This window comes from Biomphalaria glabrata, chromosome 1, assembly GCF_947242115.1.
Source record: "Biomphalaria glabrata chromosome 1, xgBioGlab47.1, whole genome shotgun sequence".
In the NCBI taxonomy this organism is placed as follows: Eukaryota; Metazoa; Mollusca; class Gastropoda; family Planorbidae; genus Biomphalaria; species Biomphalaria glabrata.
In genome coordinates, this window is record NC_074711.1 from 40,261,771 (window position 1) to 40,276,151 (window position 14,381).

Sequence of the window (14,381 nt, forward strand, 5' to 3'; positions counted from 1 at the left end):
AATCCTGAACTACCCTTTTCCAAGGCCAAGGGCTCATGTGGGCCCATGCTGGTCTAGATTGTAGTCTAAAATGATGAGCTCATGCGCAATGAATCCTTCGCGCCATGGATGGGTACGCCTCAGGCTGTTGGCCCTTTAATGGTCGTAGGCCAGGGTTCATTGAACTCCTTCGCGCTCATGCTACATCAAAAAGTTAGTTATTTATAGATTGTCCGCCATTTATGAAAATCTCTGAAATCTTGAGATTCTATATAGTCCATAGATCTATAGGTCCGTGTTTTCTGTCGATAAGATTCTCATCTCGAGACATGATTCTTTCTTTTCTATCACGTGGTACGCTCAGGAGATCTAGACTAGATCTATAATGTCTAGAGTCTAGATCTATATAGATAATCCGACAGTCACAGTGTGACATTCACGTACAGTTCTGAGAGGCCTAGATCTATCTAGACCTAGATCTAGACTTCAGCAGACTTGATGTTTTAGATATGGTGAGTTTACTTACTCTAGTGTCATTAAAATCTGCTAGATAGCTCTAACTAGAGTAGTTTATGCTATTCGGACACCCATCCATAGCCATAGGCCAAAATTTCAACGTTTGACTTTGACAGAGCATTATTTGATAATGGTTTGACATAGATCTAGAAAAGAAAATGAAGTATCAAAAGGATGACTACTTATATTTGTACCCCTAACCTGTATATTTGTCATTATATTTATATTTAAGGTCAAAGAGGCCATGTGTTTTATTTAATTCAGACAAATTTAACCTACATTATTTGATTCCGGACACCATAAATATAATTTATTTCAGACAGTCTCTATAATGATTCCTATATTTAGGCATCAATAAACTCATATTTTAATTCTAGATCTATAATTTAACTAAAGTTTAAGATCCCCAGGCCCCAGACATATCCCCACACATGTACTGACTATGACATAGACATAGATCTAAAATTTAGACTAAATACGAACCCAAAAAAATAAAAATATGAACACACTTTTTCTACCAAAATTAGTCACTGGGATAGTGACTACTACACAGACTTTTCTAAAGAGTTTAGACTTATTTTATGTTTGCATGATTAGTGTTGACTGTCTGTATTTTTTTGTTTATTCATTTAATAAATTTCTAATACAGATGATATTTTGTAGTGTTACAAAATAGCTGAATCCTCTATATTCTCTCTATATAAAATCTAGATCTATCTAGTAGGCCTAGGACGGTCTAGATCTAGACATTTAACTTCATTCAATGTACCAAGCTCACTCCAAAAATTTGCCCATTTATTCTCTATAAAAAAAAACAACAACAAACAAACAAATATATAATATAAGATCATTAACATTGATGTTTAAAACTGGCTGTCCGAAATAAATTTTGGTTAGAAAATCGTAATTTAATTTAACACCCTATTTATTTATTTTTTGTATGGAATCAAACAACTTGGCTTATGAATCGAATAAATCAGCTCCAAAAACAGAATAAATATTGCCGGGCTCATTAGCATAGAGTCATAGACTTAGCCAACCAAAAAGTATAGTTAAAGTCATCCGGGTAACATAGAGGATAGAGGCATCTAGCCATTTTTAATGAAATGTAAAGGGACCTTGATATGTTTCACCTAAATATGAAAAAAAAATCATAGTATTGCCTTTATTGCTTTAAATTTCAATTTTTTATATTTTTGAATATAACAATAATATTAACTCTTTCTCTCCTAATATACGATGCCAACGTTGATTTGACTCAGATTAAACATCATTAAACTAAACTGGTTTTTGGATTTATATACTATAATTTGTATTGTGTAAAAAGAGCATGCATTCTCCTATAAAAGGCTATAATTCAATACCAACTGTAACATTTTCTGAAAACAAACAAAAAGTTATTGAAGCTTAATCATAACAGGATAGTGCAGTGCAGGGGTTCTCAATTTGTGGATCTTGACCCCTTTGGGGGTCGAATGACAATTTTTGAGGGGTCACCTACGACCATCGGAAATTTATTTTTTTTTTGGAAGGGGGGAGCTATTTTTCGTTGGATGTTTTTTTTTATATATATTTTTTGTGTGTCTCTAACGTGTTGTAACAAGCTTATTTGTTCTATAGTAGAAATACATTTATATTTCAGATGATGTAAATTATTCAAATTATATTATTATTAAACAAATTATGAAAAGATCGTCAAGTATCAATAAAATAACAAGTGGGAATAATAAAGCTAGATCTATGAACACGGACATATAGTCAGGGGATACAAATGACACTTTAAGTGAATGTATTATCATTGAACGGATAGGCTACATGATTTTTATTGGTAGTTATTTTTTTCTTTTTTTTTATTCAAAAATATTTGGTGCAGACCACATCTTCGTTGTAGCAGAATATTTTTTTAACAATTGAAATTATTGTCCATCAAATGCTTCGTAATGCCATTGTGGGATGAAACATTTCTAGGGAGATGATCTAATCACTTTGTGAAGAAAATTTAACACTAGCTCAATCACATTTACTTAGCCAGTGAGCGAAACCCCAAAAAAAATGGTAGGGGGTCGCCCCTTAGTGGAAAATTGTAAAAGGGGTCACGGAGCTCAAAAGGTTGAGAACCACTGGGATAGTGATACACAAATGAGCTAAACGAGTAATATGATCGGAATGAGAAAAATAATTACGGAGAGAAAGAGTTAATAGCTATATAATATTTTTAATCAAAAAATCTTTGAAATATCCTATACTCTTAAGCGAGCTATTCTTGTATGTATGTATGTATATATATTTATATATATATATATATATATATATATATATATAAATTTTTTTTCAAAAACGGCTCTAACGATTTTCTTTAAAATTTCAAGGTATGTGCATAATAGTGAGAAAAAAATTCTCAACTCATTGGCCACATCGGGAAAACTCGAGGTCAACCGTTATATCGGTTTGAAAATGCCTCATTATCGAAAATTAATTTTGGCTAGAATGTTTTATGAATGAAAATTTTCCATGACGTAAACGGGAAAAATGCTGCTTACCGCTTGCCGCAGTACATTAAAATATTTCTTTGCAAACAAGAACGAGTTTTAAAGAACCATTAGACCTAATTAAACATTTGCGCACCATCTTACTGTAGATTGATTTATTATAGAACTATGAAAGAAAAGTAATGAAATTAAATGTGCCGATGTATGATTAGTTATTGTGCTTAAGTGCTTAATAAATTGTTTACTCTTTAATTGCGTAGAGCGGTGTAGATACCTTTTACTTTGTTGTTTATTTTGCTTGTGACCTCCATCTGTCTCGTTCTGAGGCCGCATGCAACCATGTGCTATCTTCTATGTCAGCTAAGGCAAGTTGGCGCCTAACCTGGTCTTTTAAGCGTTACGGTGTTATGTCGTCCACTTTTCAGCTCACAAAAAAAGACTGCCTTTGGCATGCGTTTGTCTGAGATTCGTCTCCCATACAGGATACTGCTCTGTCCAGCGTAACTGTCGGACTTAAAGAATTCCCTCTATACAAAGGCAGCGGATACACATTTGAGACCAAAAGAGAATCTGCTGCCGAGGACAGACGCAGACGCTAAAAGAAAATCTTAATCGATCACCGCGGACAATGGTTATGCTTGCCCTGGATGTGGCAAAATATGTAGGTCACAGCTGCAATCCTCATTAATTTTCGGACTCGAAGACAAGCCTTATTATTATTTTTTTTTTTCTGGTGAATTATTACCATGTGTTCATGCTTCGGTGTCTACTGTCCTTTACCAAAACAAAGGAAATGGTCATAACACAGCTTCTCTACGCCTTACTTGCTCACACTAAACATGATATCCATCTAGCGGTCAACGAGTTTGCGTACGCTGCAGCCTCTTTTGATTTAATTATAAACCTCGGTAAAAAGCTTGGAGTTAGGGCGTGTTGACGGAAGGCCCAGGAGAGATCTGAATGGAGAGATCTGTAAAAGCAGGCCATATCCCTCCAGGGGCTGTAGCACCACTGGGATGGATGGATGGATGACAAAAGCCGTTATGAACTTCTTATAGTCCGACAGTCAGGCTGGGCAGGGCACGTATCCCGTATGGGAGACGAACATATTTTTCGGCGTAACAGAGGTGCCCCACGGAAACGTTTCTTTAGAAAACTAATGCAATGATTTAAGTCTATTGAGAAAAAATTTGCCATTTTACTTTGTCACAAAGTGCCTGTTTTACCCTATAACGTAGAGATTTGCGTCACTTGATGTTTCGTACTAAAGCCATAATGAATATATACTAATATACTAATTCCATAATTAAATGTCTGAACGTAACCATCAGAGAAGTAACACTGCAAAGACTTTCTTCCAAGCCAATAATAGTAGGCCTACAATAGTTTTACGCAAAAGATGGATTGTAAAACTATAAGATGTGAGCTGTGGTTGGTCTAGACTATAGGAGGACTTAAGAGACTTTATATTTAATCGCCATGTGCAATTACATTTAGAACTAACAGAACAACTCTTCAGATTAGTAGTCTTTATCTGATCATTCATTTTCGTAATTACAACAATAGCCCAATAGTTTTACGCGAAAGAAGCAATGTAAAACGTTAAGACGTGAGCTGTGGTTTTCTATAGGTCTACTGTTGGGGGGACTTTCTATTCTAATCGCCATGTATAATTACATTGAGAACTGACAGAACGAAAAAAGCAACTCTTCGGATTGATAGTCTTTACCCAATCGTTCATTTTCGTAATTACAAAAATATTCCCAAAATGACTTCGGGGATATATTCTTCCTTAACAAATTATTCATCCGAGCGAGGCTCGGTCACCTTATATTAATAATAATAGTAGTAAAAATAATTATAGTAAAATAATACTTATTTACCTAGAGTAGGTGATCATTATTTGATGTTAAGTTTAAATTCTATGAATATTACTAGTGGTACAAACTTATTTAAAAGATAACTAAGAATTTTTTTTTTATTGTACAGAACTACCTTAATAGATTTCATCAAATCATATATTTTTTTTGAATTGGAATAATTAGAAAAATATTTAACCTTATATGAAAAAAAATATTATTTTTATATATAGATTAATCAATTGCTTCTAAAAGAAATTATTGAAATCATAGATGGTTATAAATAAGGGCCGATTGAGATGGATTTAAATGTGTACTGACAGTGCTGGATATATATTTATGTTCTAACAAATCTCTTGTTTTCATTGATATAATTTTTCTGCCAACTCCATCCGAAAATAATTGGTCGCAAATTTCAGTGAATCAAGAGGACTTCACTAAAAGAGGTTTTTTAAATTAAATCTGTTTGAAAATATGCTTCCAAGTTATCATTACGAATCTTTGTTGTTACCTACTTGCTCAGCTTTTAAAAAGGTTGACATATGGATTAATTCAATAACAAACATAAAAACAAAAATATGCAGTCATTTGATCTTCAATCAAATAAAAGCAAGCCAACACTGAAATAATCGGGACATGCCATTTAAAAATATAAATATTCCAGGTCACATTGAGCACAAATTTTGTACAAATAATTAAGAAAATGTAATTTTACTAAGAATATCAAAATACCATCATTTTGGTCTGTCTTAATTTTAATGCTTTGTAACACTCACAACTGCACAAACTCCTTATAAAAATGAATTTCAAACATTGATTGCTATCACAGCTAACACAAATATTGCCATAAAACATGTAAATACAACACAGGTTGTACATTTACAGAAATAATAAATGTTGAACTTTAGGTAAAAATCTGTTTTCTGCCTTATGCATTTATTTTCTTTTTGTTTGTAACTCATTAATATTGTATTTAAAATAATTTATTTACCAAGTTTGCAAGATAGAAATTCTAGCCTTATTATTAAGGGAGAGTTTCATGTTAGAAAAGAATCATTAATATTATTTGTACCTACCAGAATGTGATATTTTAGAGCAATAATTTTTTTATTTTTTTTTTAGGAGCAACATATAGAAAATATGAAAAAGAAAAATGTAATTAGTGAAAAAGAGTTTTATTTCAAATCTACGGATTGGATGATGATGGGAACATTCAGCCAACAGCCTTTACCATCAGTTCAAACATCATATCTGCATGCCTTCATTGATATGTTCAGTGCTCTTGTGGTGCAACTTCAATCAAATGAGCCAAAAGAAGATGGTGCTTTTAATTTTGTTTCTGGCAAAGTTATAGCCACGAAGAGACATAAGAAAGGAGAAAGAAAGAAGTGTTGTTGCAAACGATGCTTGAGCTCTACAAAAGTAAGACGTGTGGAAGGACTTTTTTATATTCAAACTACCCAGAATTTTGTGGCAAACATTAAAGATCCCAAAGAAATAAGTTGCCAAATACACTACTGCCAAGAGCCTAATGATAACTACCCTTTACTTGTGTACGGTTTGAGTCTAGAAACCTTTAAGGATGCCTGTGTCTTAGTATGTTCAGTTTGCGACAAATACTTGATGGATTCGATTGAAATGACTGTGTTAAATTTTCAGACATCACAAATGATGTTGGAGAATCTTGGACTGACACATTTCTTATGTGTGGTCTTACACCCTGAAAATCAATGTAAGCACATATTTTTTGACCATTCGCACATAAATGGAGACCTGAATCTTAAATTTCACTGTGATGGATTCAGTTTAGCTGGAGGATCGGTTTTCATTTTAGGGAAAACCAATAGAGGTGAGTGATGGTTTAACAGTTAGAAATAGATTATAAGTTCCACTTAGTTTTTACAAAGCTTATAAATACTATTCACTTCCTTTGTCTGTCTGGTACTATTTTTGTATGTTATTTCCCCAACAACCATTCTTGTATCAATTTGAAGCTATGTAACACAGTATTTGTTGTACTGTTACGACAGGTACCTAGTATAACTTGCATCAAAAAAAAAAAAAAAAATTAAAAATAACCAATTAGTTAACTAATTATTGGTAATTAATTATTTTGTTTGGTATTGAAAAAAAAAATCTAAATAAATGCTACTTGAGATATGTGGCTATATATGTTGAGTTATTCTCCTTATCACATTTTCCCAACTTCCATTTCTCAGATCAAGTTTAAATTTTGGATAATTATTCATATATGATAATACATTAATCAATAAAATTAAATTAACCAATTAATAAATCCAGGGGTGAGCTACTTTTTTCTGTACAGTGGGCCATTAAAAAAACCTAGGCATTGAGAGCATAATATATATATAAAAATTTAAATTTAGAAATTACACAAATCTGCTTTTTTTTTAAAACTGATTTTGCAAATGTTTTTTTGTGTGTTAATTTTTGTTCTCATTAGTTTGCCTGGAGCAAAGGTAATGCTTTCTTTAAAATGATGCATACAATTTATTTGCAGCCATCCACCATTGTCCTGAAGTTTCAATTCATTCAATTTTTACACATCACTGTCAAATATGAAGTCTTGTTTTTGACTCTTCTTTTAAAATAGTAACAAAATCTCAATGTCCTTTAATTTAAGGAACATAACATTTCTTCTTTGAGACCCCATACTTTTCTCAATATCTTGTCCAGGGAGGTGATTCTGCTGTGTTGCAGAACATAGCTAGTAAATGTTAAGCTTGCCAATCTTCAAGCAGTCTTGAAATGTATGTTGTTATGACACCCTAGTTCTAATATTAGGTCAATGACATGCTTTAAGGCTTCACATGTACACTGATTGATCATAGACTTAATTTGCAAGATGTGCTGTTAAAATCTTACAGTAGTTTTTATCAGGGCTATAATTATATTTTACCAGTTTGCTGACTAAACATGTAAATTGAATTGTTTTTCAAACTCTGAATTAAATTTGGTAGAGTGACATATTATTAAATATAAATAGTCTTATGGTGGGAAGCGTGGTCGAGTGGCCAAGTATGCTTGAACTTGGCTTGGTTACCTTTGAAGGGGGCTCAAGATTAGACACCCAACTTGAGCAGAGTTGTGTTTACTGACCGCCTAAGGCATCATGGAAAAAAATTCTCCTAGATACCCCCTTCCCCCACTGGTCCACAAATGAGATTAGACCATAGCGCTCTGAGCATGCTATAAGCATGAAAGTAGCAGTAGCACAGTCAGCACTATATAAAAGCTATTTATTTATTTATTTTCAGGATCGGGCAGAATGGATTCTGAGCTGAAGTTAGATCATTTTATGATAACTGACAGTGGTGATTTAGTACCTAATGGGTTTATTACTCCTTCAGACATTTTGAAAGGTAAATATATACAAATGATTTATTAAGGTTTTTCATCACTAGACTAGTATTATTAAAAACATTGAACAACATATAATAAGAAATACTATTTTAAAAAAGAAAAGGATCACTTTTATTAAAAAAAATACTAATAAATTAATAGAACAAAATATATAGACAAATATTTATTAAGCTAATTGCCTGATTTTTCAAAGCAGGTGTGCCCCCCTCTCCTTCCATCCGTTAGTGTTGGTACCTCCAACATTTATCCAATACTACTAGCTGGTAGACCTATACATCAAACATTATATTTATAGTAAAAATGTCATATTTACTGATTTTCACTGGATGTCCTTAATGCCCTTTTTAACCAGCTCTGGTTCAGCGTACCTATTGCTCTAGTAGTCTTAGTTACCATCTGTTTAAACATGGCATCATATATGAAAAAATAAAAGTAATCAAACTACTTTCCTAACCAAGGTGGTGTACATCCAAAACTAGATCTATTTCATCAAAAGTTTCCATTCGTTCAACAAAACTGGTGAAAATCATCCTGAGAAGCTGTACATTCATTGACCTCTTTGAGGTCAACAATTCTCAAAGATAGATTGAAACATTTGGTAATTCTTGTTATTGAGCGTGATCTATGTAGGAAATAGAATTATTATGATATACTGTATGACTTTGCTACATGCAAGGCTCTTAAAATAATTCTGTACGTAGTAAAGAACGAATAAAATGCATAGACAAATTTATTCTCTAATATAAACTCTTAAATTTCACTTATTATCCGCTTCCCTACCCAAGCTTGGCCCTGCGAAATCCCACAATGATTAAGTCTGGCGCTACTATTTAGTGTTTGTAAAATGTTTGCTTGTAAAATGCTTAACATGTTTTGGATGTTCCTTCAGAGTTGACGGTAGTTTACTTCCTAGTCTAAACCTCCAGCAGGACGAAGGGGGATGGGAGCGGGCAGGGTTTGACAGTCCAGCGCGCAAACCGCAGGACCAGGCAGCCATCCGTAGCAACGTGTGAATACCACTTGTTCCCCCACCCCCTTCTTGTTTTTTCGTGGGGTGACAATCCGCAGAAAAAAGAGAGTGATCTTTCCTTAGTTCTTGCTTCTCGTCCAAACTGTTAAGCGAAGAAGAGAATTATATATATAGATTTCATTAAATGTAAATTAATATAGGAGGCACGCTGGCTGGGGGGTAAAGCACTTGACTTCTGAACTGGGTGTCCTGGGTTTGAATCCTGGTGAAAACTGGGATTTTTAATTTCAGAATCTTTGGGCACCTCTTAGTCCACTCAGCTCTAATGGGTACCTGACATTAGTTGGGGAAAAGTAAAAGTGGTTGGTCATTGTGCTCGTTAACCGTAGGCCACAGAAACTGATACATCATCTGCCTTATAGACCACAAGGTCTGAAAGAGGAACTTAACTTTCTAAATTAATTTAAACACATTTTGTTTAAGATTGTAAATATTATAATTGTATTTAAAAATATTGTAATTTAAAAAAAAAAAAGGTCTGAAGGGGAACTTTACATTCTAAATTAAATTAAATATTTTTTGTTTTAGATTGTAAATATTATAATTGTATTCAAAATTATTCTCATTTTAAAAAAACTATGTATGTTAAAATTTTTTACAATAACTTCTTTTTTAATTTGTGTTCTAGACTTGGGCAAAGCACCTAAAAAACTTGTAACATCCAAAAAGAAAGGAAAGAAAACTTCAGAAAAAATACTGGAAGGAAAGCTTTTGGATATTATGCAGACAGAATTTTAGTAATTTTTTTTTCATTTCAATTCTGTTTTTCTGAAATATTTGTGTATTCTGGAAAGGAAATGCACACATTTACCACCTAACACCACCACCACCACCCACTTTTTTTCTCCTCTGAATTCAATGGAGACTTCTCTTCACATTCTTTTGCCTGTAACTAAACCCCTTCTTAGAACCAGTCTTAGAGATTTCTTTAGCCTGTCAGTTGTAGGCTATATAAGGATAAAATGCTTACAAACTTACTCCCCTTCTTCTTAAGTGGAGTTTTGGAGCAAGTATCTTGTCGATGCCTCTTCAATAGTGAAATGAGTGATCAGCAATCTCTGGAGACACTGTGCAAATGCATGTTTTGCTAGAGTGAAAGTTGGTCTAATTTAGGGTTACAGTACTTTGTTCTTAATTCTTCTTCCTCTCCTGCTTCTCATCATCACGTTGGAGAGCTCAGATAACTAGTCATTTATAAATGATATACTGTGCAGGGATTATAACCCTAACCCAAGTATACAGCATTATCAAAGGATACTCCAAAAAGATATTATATTTCAGCTTTCCCTATTCCCTAATTTTAGCCACTGGACCGTATCTCATATTGTCCTTTATTTAGGAAAAAAATAGTTTATTAATTTATCAGAATAATTTTTTAAAAGTGTATATATAAATATATATTATTTATTTTGTGTTTTCTAGTCTATAAGTTTTATTAACTTTTTTTTGTTTTTGTGTATACACATTTTTGGACACATTTTAAAAAGATTTTAGATTGTAAGGTGCCATGTGGCCTACATACTTGTATAACTTTGCCTATGGCACTTGAGATCCTGGACTAGATAATATTTTCATTGTTATAGTGGATTTTATATTCACAACCAATTTTTAAATAACTTTTGCAGAAGAAATAAAATTAGATTTCTCAGAAAGATTTCTACATTTATATAAAAAGAAATAACTACAGTGCTTTGTTATCCATTATATTAAAATTGTTTGTAAATTTGAGCTTATTGATGTTAATTTTTTGTTTTATTTGGCCATTGCCATGGAAAAGCACATCTTTAAGTGCATCCTTTTTCTGTAAATAAAAATAATGTTTTAAAACAACAGACATTTGAATTTTCTGTTATATAAATGTGCTATTTCTCTATTAGTGTGTTATCTTAACCTTAGCAGTAATTGTGAGATTCATTCAGGCAAAGAACCTTGCACCTCTACAACACTAGTTTAATGGTTGCCCTCAACCTAGGTCATGGACCAGACCCAACAATGACTCTCATCTTGAATTAGTGTTCAAAATGCTTTTTCTGGCATCTCATCATCAAGGCAAAGTAGCGAGAGACTGGAAAGATGCTAACATTACTCCCCTATTAAAAAGTGGAAAAAAATTACCCAGGAATCATAAGATCCACCTATTTGCAAGAATATTCAAAACATGATTTAGTTTTGATTCTCCAAAGTAATAATATTTCAAAGATTTATTTAGCGTTGTAGAATTTTAAAAAAATATGTTTTACATGTTTCAAATGTTCTTTCAAATTTGAAGATAATCTACTTCTAGTCCAAACTTCCGCTGTACGACGGGGGATGGCAGCACGCAGGGTATGAACCCAGGACTATGATCGACTATCAAGACAATCAGTCCATCGCACATACCGCAAGACCAGGGGTTGCTGTATTAAAGTAAAATATTTTCATCAAGAACCCATAAAATTGGTTCTACCAGAGAGAAACTTGTCTTATCTTATATAATACAGACGTTACTTCAAAAAAGAAGATGATTACATCCTACGCGTCATGCATTTAGTCATGCATATTAACCAATGACTTAAATTCTGCCAAGTCACTGGTTTTCCTGGCTAGCTCAGGCAACCCATTCCATGCTCTAATAGCACTAGGGAAGAAGGAGTATTTGTACAAATTTGTCCTAGCATATGGGACGAGGAATGTGCCTTTATCTTTGTGTCTTTCAGAGTATTTTATTAAATTTTGTTTTTGTATTTGAAGATTATGGTTCAGTGTTTTATGTATGATTGCTACTTTACTTTTGAGCCTTCTGTCCTGAAGGCTCTCTAAATTTAGTGATTTTACTAAAGGTGTTACTCTAGTCAAATGTGAATATTCGTTTGTTATGAATCGTACTGCTCTATTTTGTGTCTGTTCTAGTTTCTTAATGTTTTCTTGAGTTGAGGGGTCATAATGTCATAGTATATAATATTAATTCTTTATAGTTTCATTTTAACTAAATAGTAAAAGAATAACGAAGTTTCATAAGCAGAATCCATGTAACCGTAATAACTGCAACGTTATTTTGATATTCTAAATCCGAACTTTGCCGACATGGAGACCAAGTAGTTTAAAAGTCATCGAATTAAAAGACGAATTTCTCTTATGCAAACCAATTGAAACGACTACAACACATATTATGTTATGGAAATTATATGCTGTATCGGTTGTCGTTCATATGTTTACATGTGCTTGTAACTCGTCCGTAAGCATGTGTTCACGAAATGTGTGTTGTGTTGTCATTCAGTGTATTAAAGCCTTACTTAGCGGACATGGTTTTCGAATCTGTTATCATTACGTTCATAACAATTCTTCAGGGACAGGAAATCGTTGATTTCTTGTTAACAGGCTTATTTTTGTTGAGAAGTTAGTATCCACTGTGAGTAGTAAGGCAAAAGACCCACTACTCGTTTCTGTTCACGCATGTTCACTGGTACGAGTAATTCCGTTAGGGCGCGAAATCTCCCAGGATCCGGCTTAAGTTGTCCTTTGGAAATCTCGTATCCTAACAGTCTCACTTTAGTAGTGCTAATTTCACTTTTTGTTTCATTAAAAGTGATTCCATACTTTTGAGCACTATCAAGAAAGTAGGTAGGTTTCGGTCGTGTGATTCAGGGTCCTGACCGTAGATGGTCACATTGTCCACATAAGCAAAAGTGTCAGTGAGTCGTTCGTCTTCGATAATTTTGTCAATCGTAACGCCAAACGGAATCCGACGGAATTGATAGTTTCCCACATGCTTCGAATGCTCTGAGCGGCCTTTCCTCTTCTTTTATGGGAATCTGATGGTATGCACTTTTCATGTCTAAAATGCTATATACAGAGTAGGCCTACTGTGAAATCTTTTCTGCTAGTTCATCAATTCTGGGCATAAGGTAGGCGTCTAGTAGAGTAAACCGGTTTATGGTTTGACTGTAGTCTATAACCATTCTTTTCTTATGTCTTTCATTTGTTGTGACTAGGAATTGTGCACGCCAGGGAGACTTGTATGGTTCAATAATCTCATCCTTTATCAGTTGTTGAATTTCTTTCTCTATAAACTTTCTATCTGGAATTGAGTATCTGTAGCCACTGGGGTACAGTTTTGTGACAGATTACTAAATAGGCTTGGAGCCTCTACCCTCGCTGGCTGAAGAGTACTAAGACACAACGATGGTTTCTGACCATCGAAAGGAATAAACAGATTTTGGTCAAACTTATAAAGTCAAGTCCAAGAATGACGTCGGAGCACAAATTGTCGAGTAGAGAAAGTTTAACTCCTTCGTATCGTTCATTTTTGAGTTGTATGCTAGCGTAGACATGTCCTTGAGTGATTCGAGATAGATGGGTGGAAGCCATAAAGATTCTGTTGCCTGAGGAACGTATCTGCCATTTGTGCTTCTTAGCAATGTGCGTCGAAATATAGCTTTCACAGCTCCCAGTGTCTACTAGGGCTTTTAATTTCACGTTGTTGATGAAAATGGGTATCGTAGATTTGTTTAAACTCAAAGGCTGCACAGTAGCGATAGCCGAAACTGTTGAAGATTTCGATTAGCATACGGTACTCTTTGAAAATGACCCTTTTTGAAGCACTGATTGCATATCGCTTCCCTTGCGGGGCATTGAGAGCGGGGATGCTTAACCCTGCCGCAAAAGTAACACTTGCTAGCTAATGCATTTACTTCATGTGTGTGTGAATTGCTTGCACTTTGAGGAATCGTTACTTTTGGCGAGGGTGTGGCTGCGCAATTAGTTTCGGCTGTGATGATTCATATTGTAATGAGTGCTGATAAGAATGTTCTAGTAAGCGAGCCTCCTCGAAGTCGTCCTTTAAACTCAAAACAGTCTTTTCAAGTAGACGTTTTCGAATGCTGTTGGACACTAGTCCATTGATAAACGAATCTCTAAAAGCCTCTTCTCGGTGTTGTTCAGCAGTCACCGCTTTGAAGTTGCAATCTTTGGATAGAATTCTTAATTTCTGCATGTAGGCGTCTATCGTTTGACCTTGCTCTTGTTTGCAAGTAGCTAACCTGTGCCTAGCAAACACCTCATTCTTTGGTTGAATGTAGATGCTGTTTAGAGTCTGGATTGCTTCATCGAATGTCTCTTTATCAATTATCATTTGATATACAGCAG

At 34.0% G+C, this 14,381-nt stretch overlaps 1 protein-coding gene across 5 annotated transcripts in view; it reads left to right on the top strand.

Moving 5' to 3' along the window:
• Nucleotides 1-205: 205 nt before the first annotated feature.
• Nucleotides 206-14,381, top strand: part of LOC106069981 (natural resistance-associated macrophage protein 2-like) — a 71,743-nt gene continuing 57,567 nt past the window's right edge. For 3 of the 5 annotated variants that reach the window (XM_056036431.1, XM_056036421.1, XM_056036456.1), the window contains exons 1-3: nucleotides 206-491; nucleotides 5,966-6,692; nucleotides 8,122-8,226. In XM_056036431.1, coding sequence (XP_055892406.1) covers nucleotides 489-491; nucleotides 5,966-6,692; nucleotides 8,122-8,226 — 835 coding nt within the window. In that variant the 5' untranslated portion in view covers nucleotides 206-488. Of the gene's footprint in view, nucleotides 492-1,043; nucleotides 1,062-1,083; nucleotides 1,101-5,965; nucleotides 6,693-8,121; nucleotides 8,227-14,381 lie in introns of those variants that run through there. The other 2 variants (XM_056036448.1, XM_056036439.1) reach the window with 2 other exon arrangements.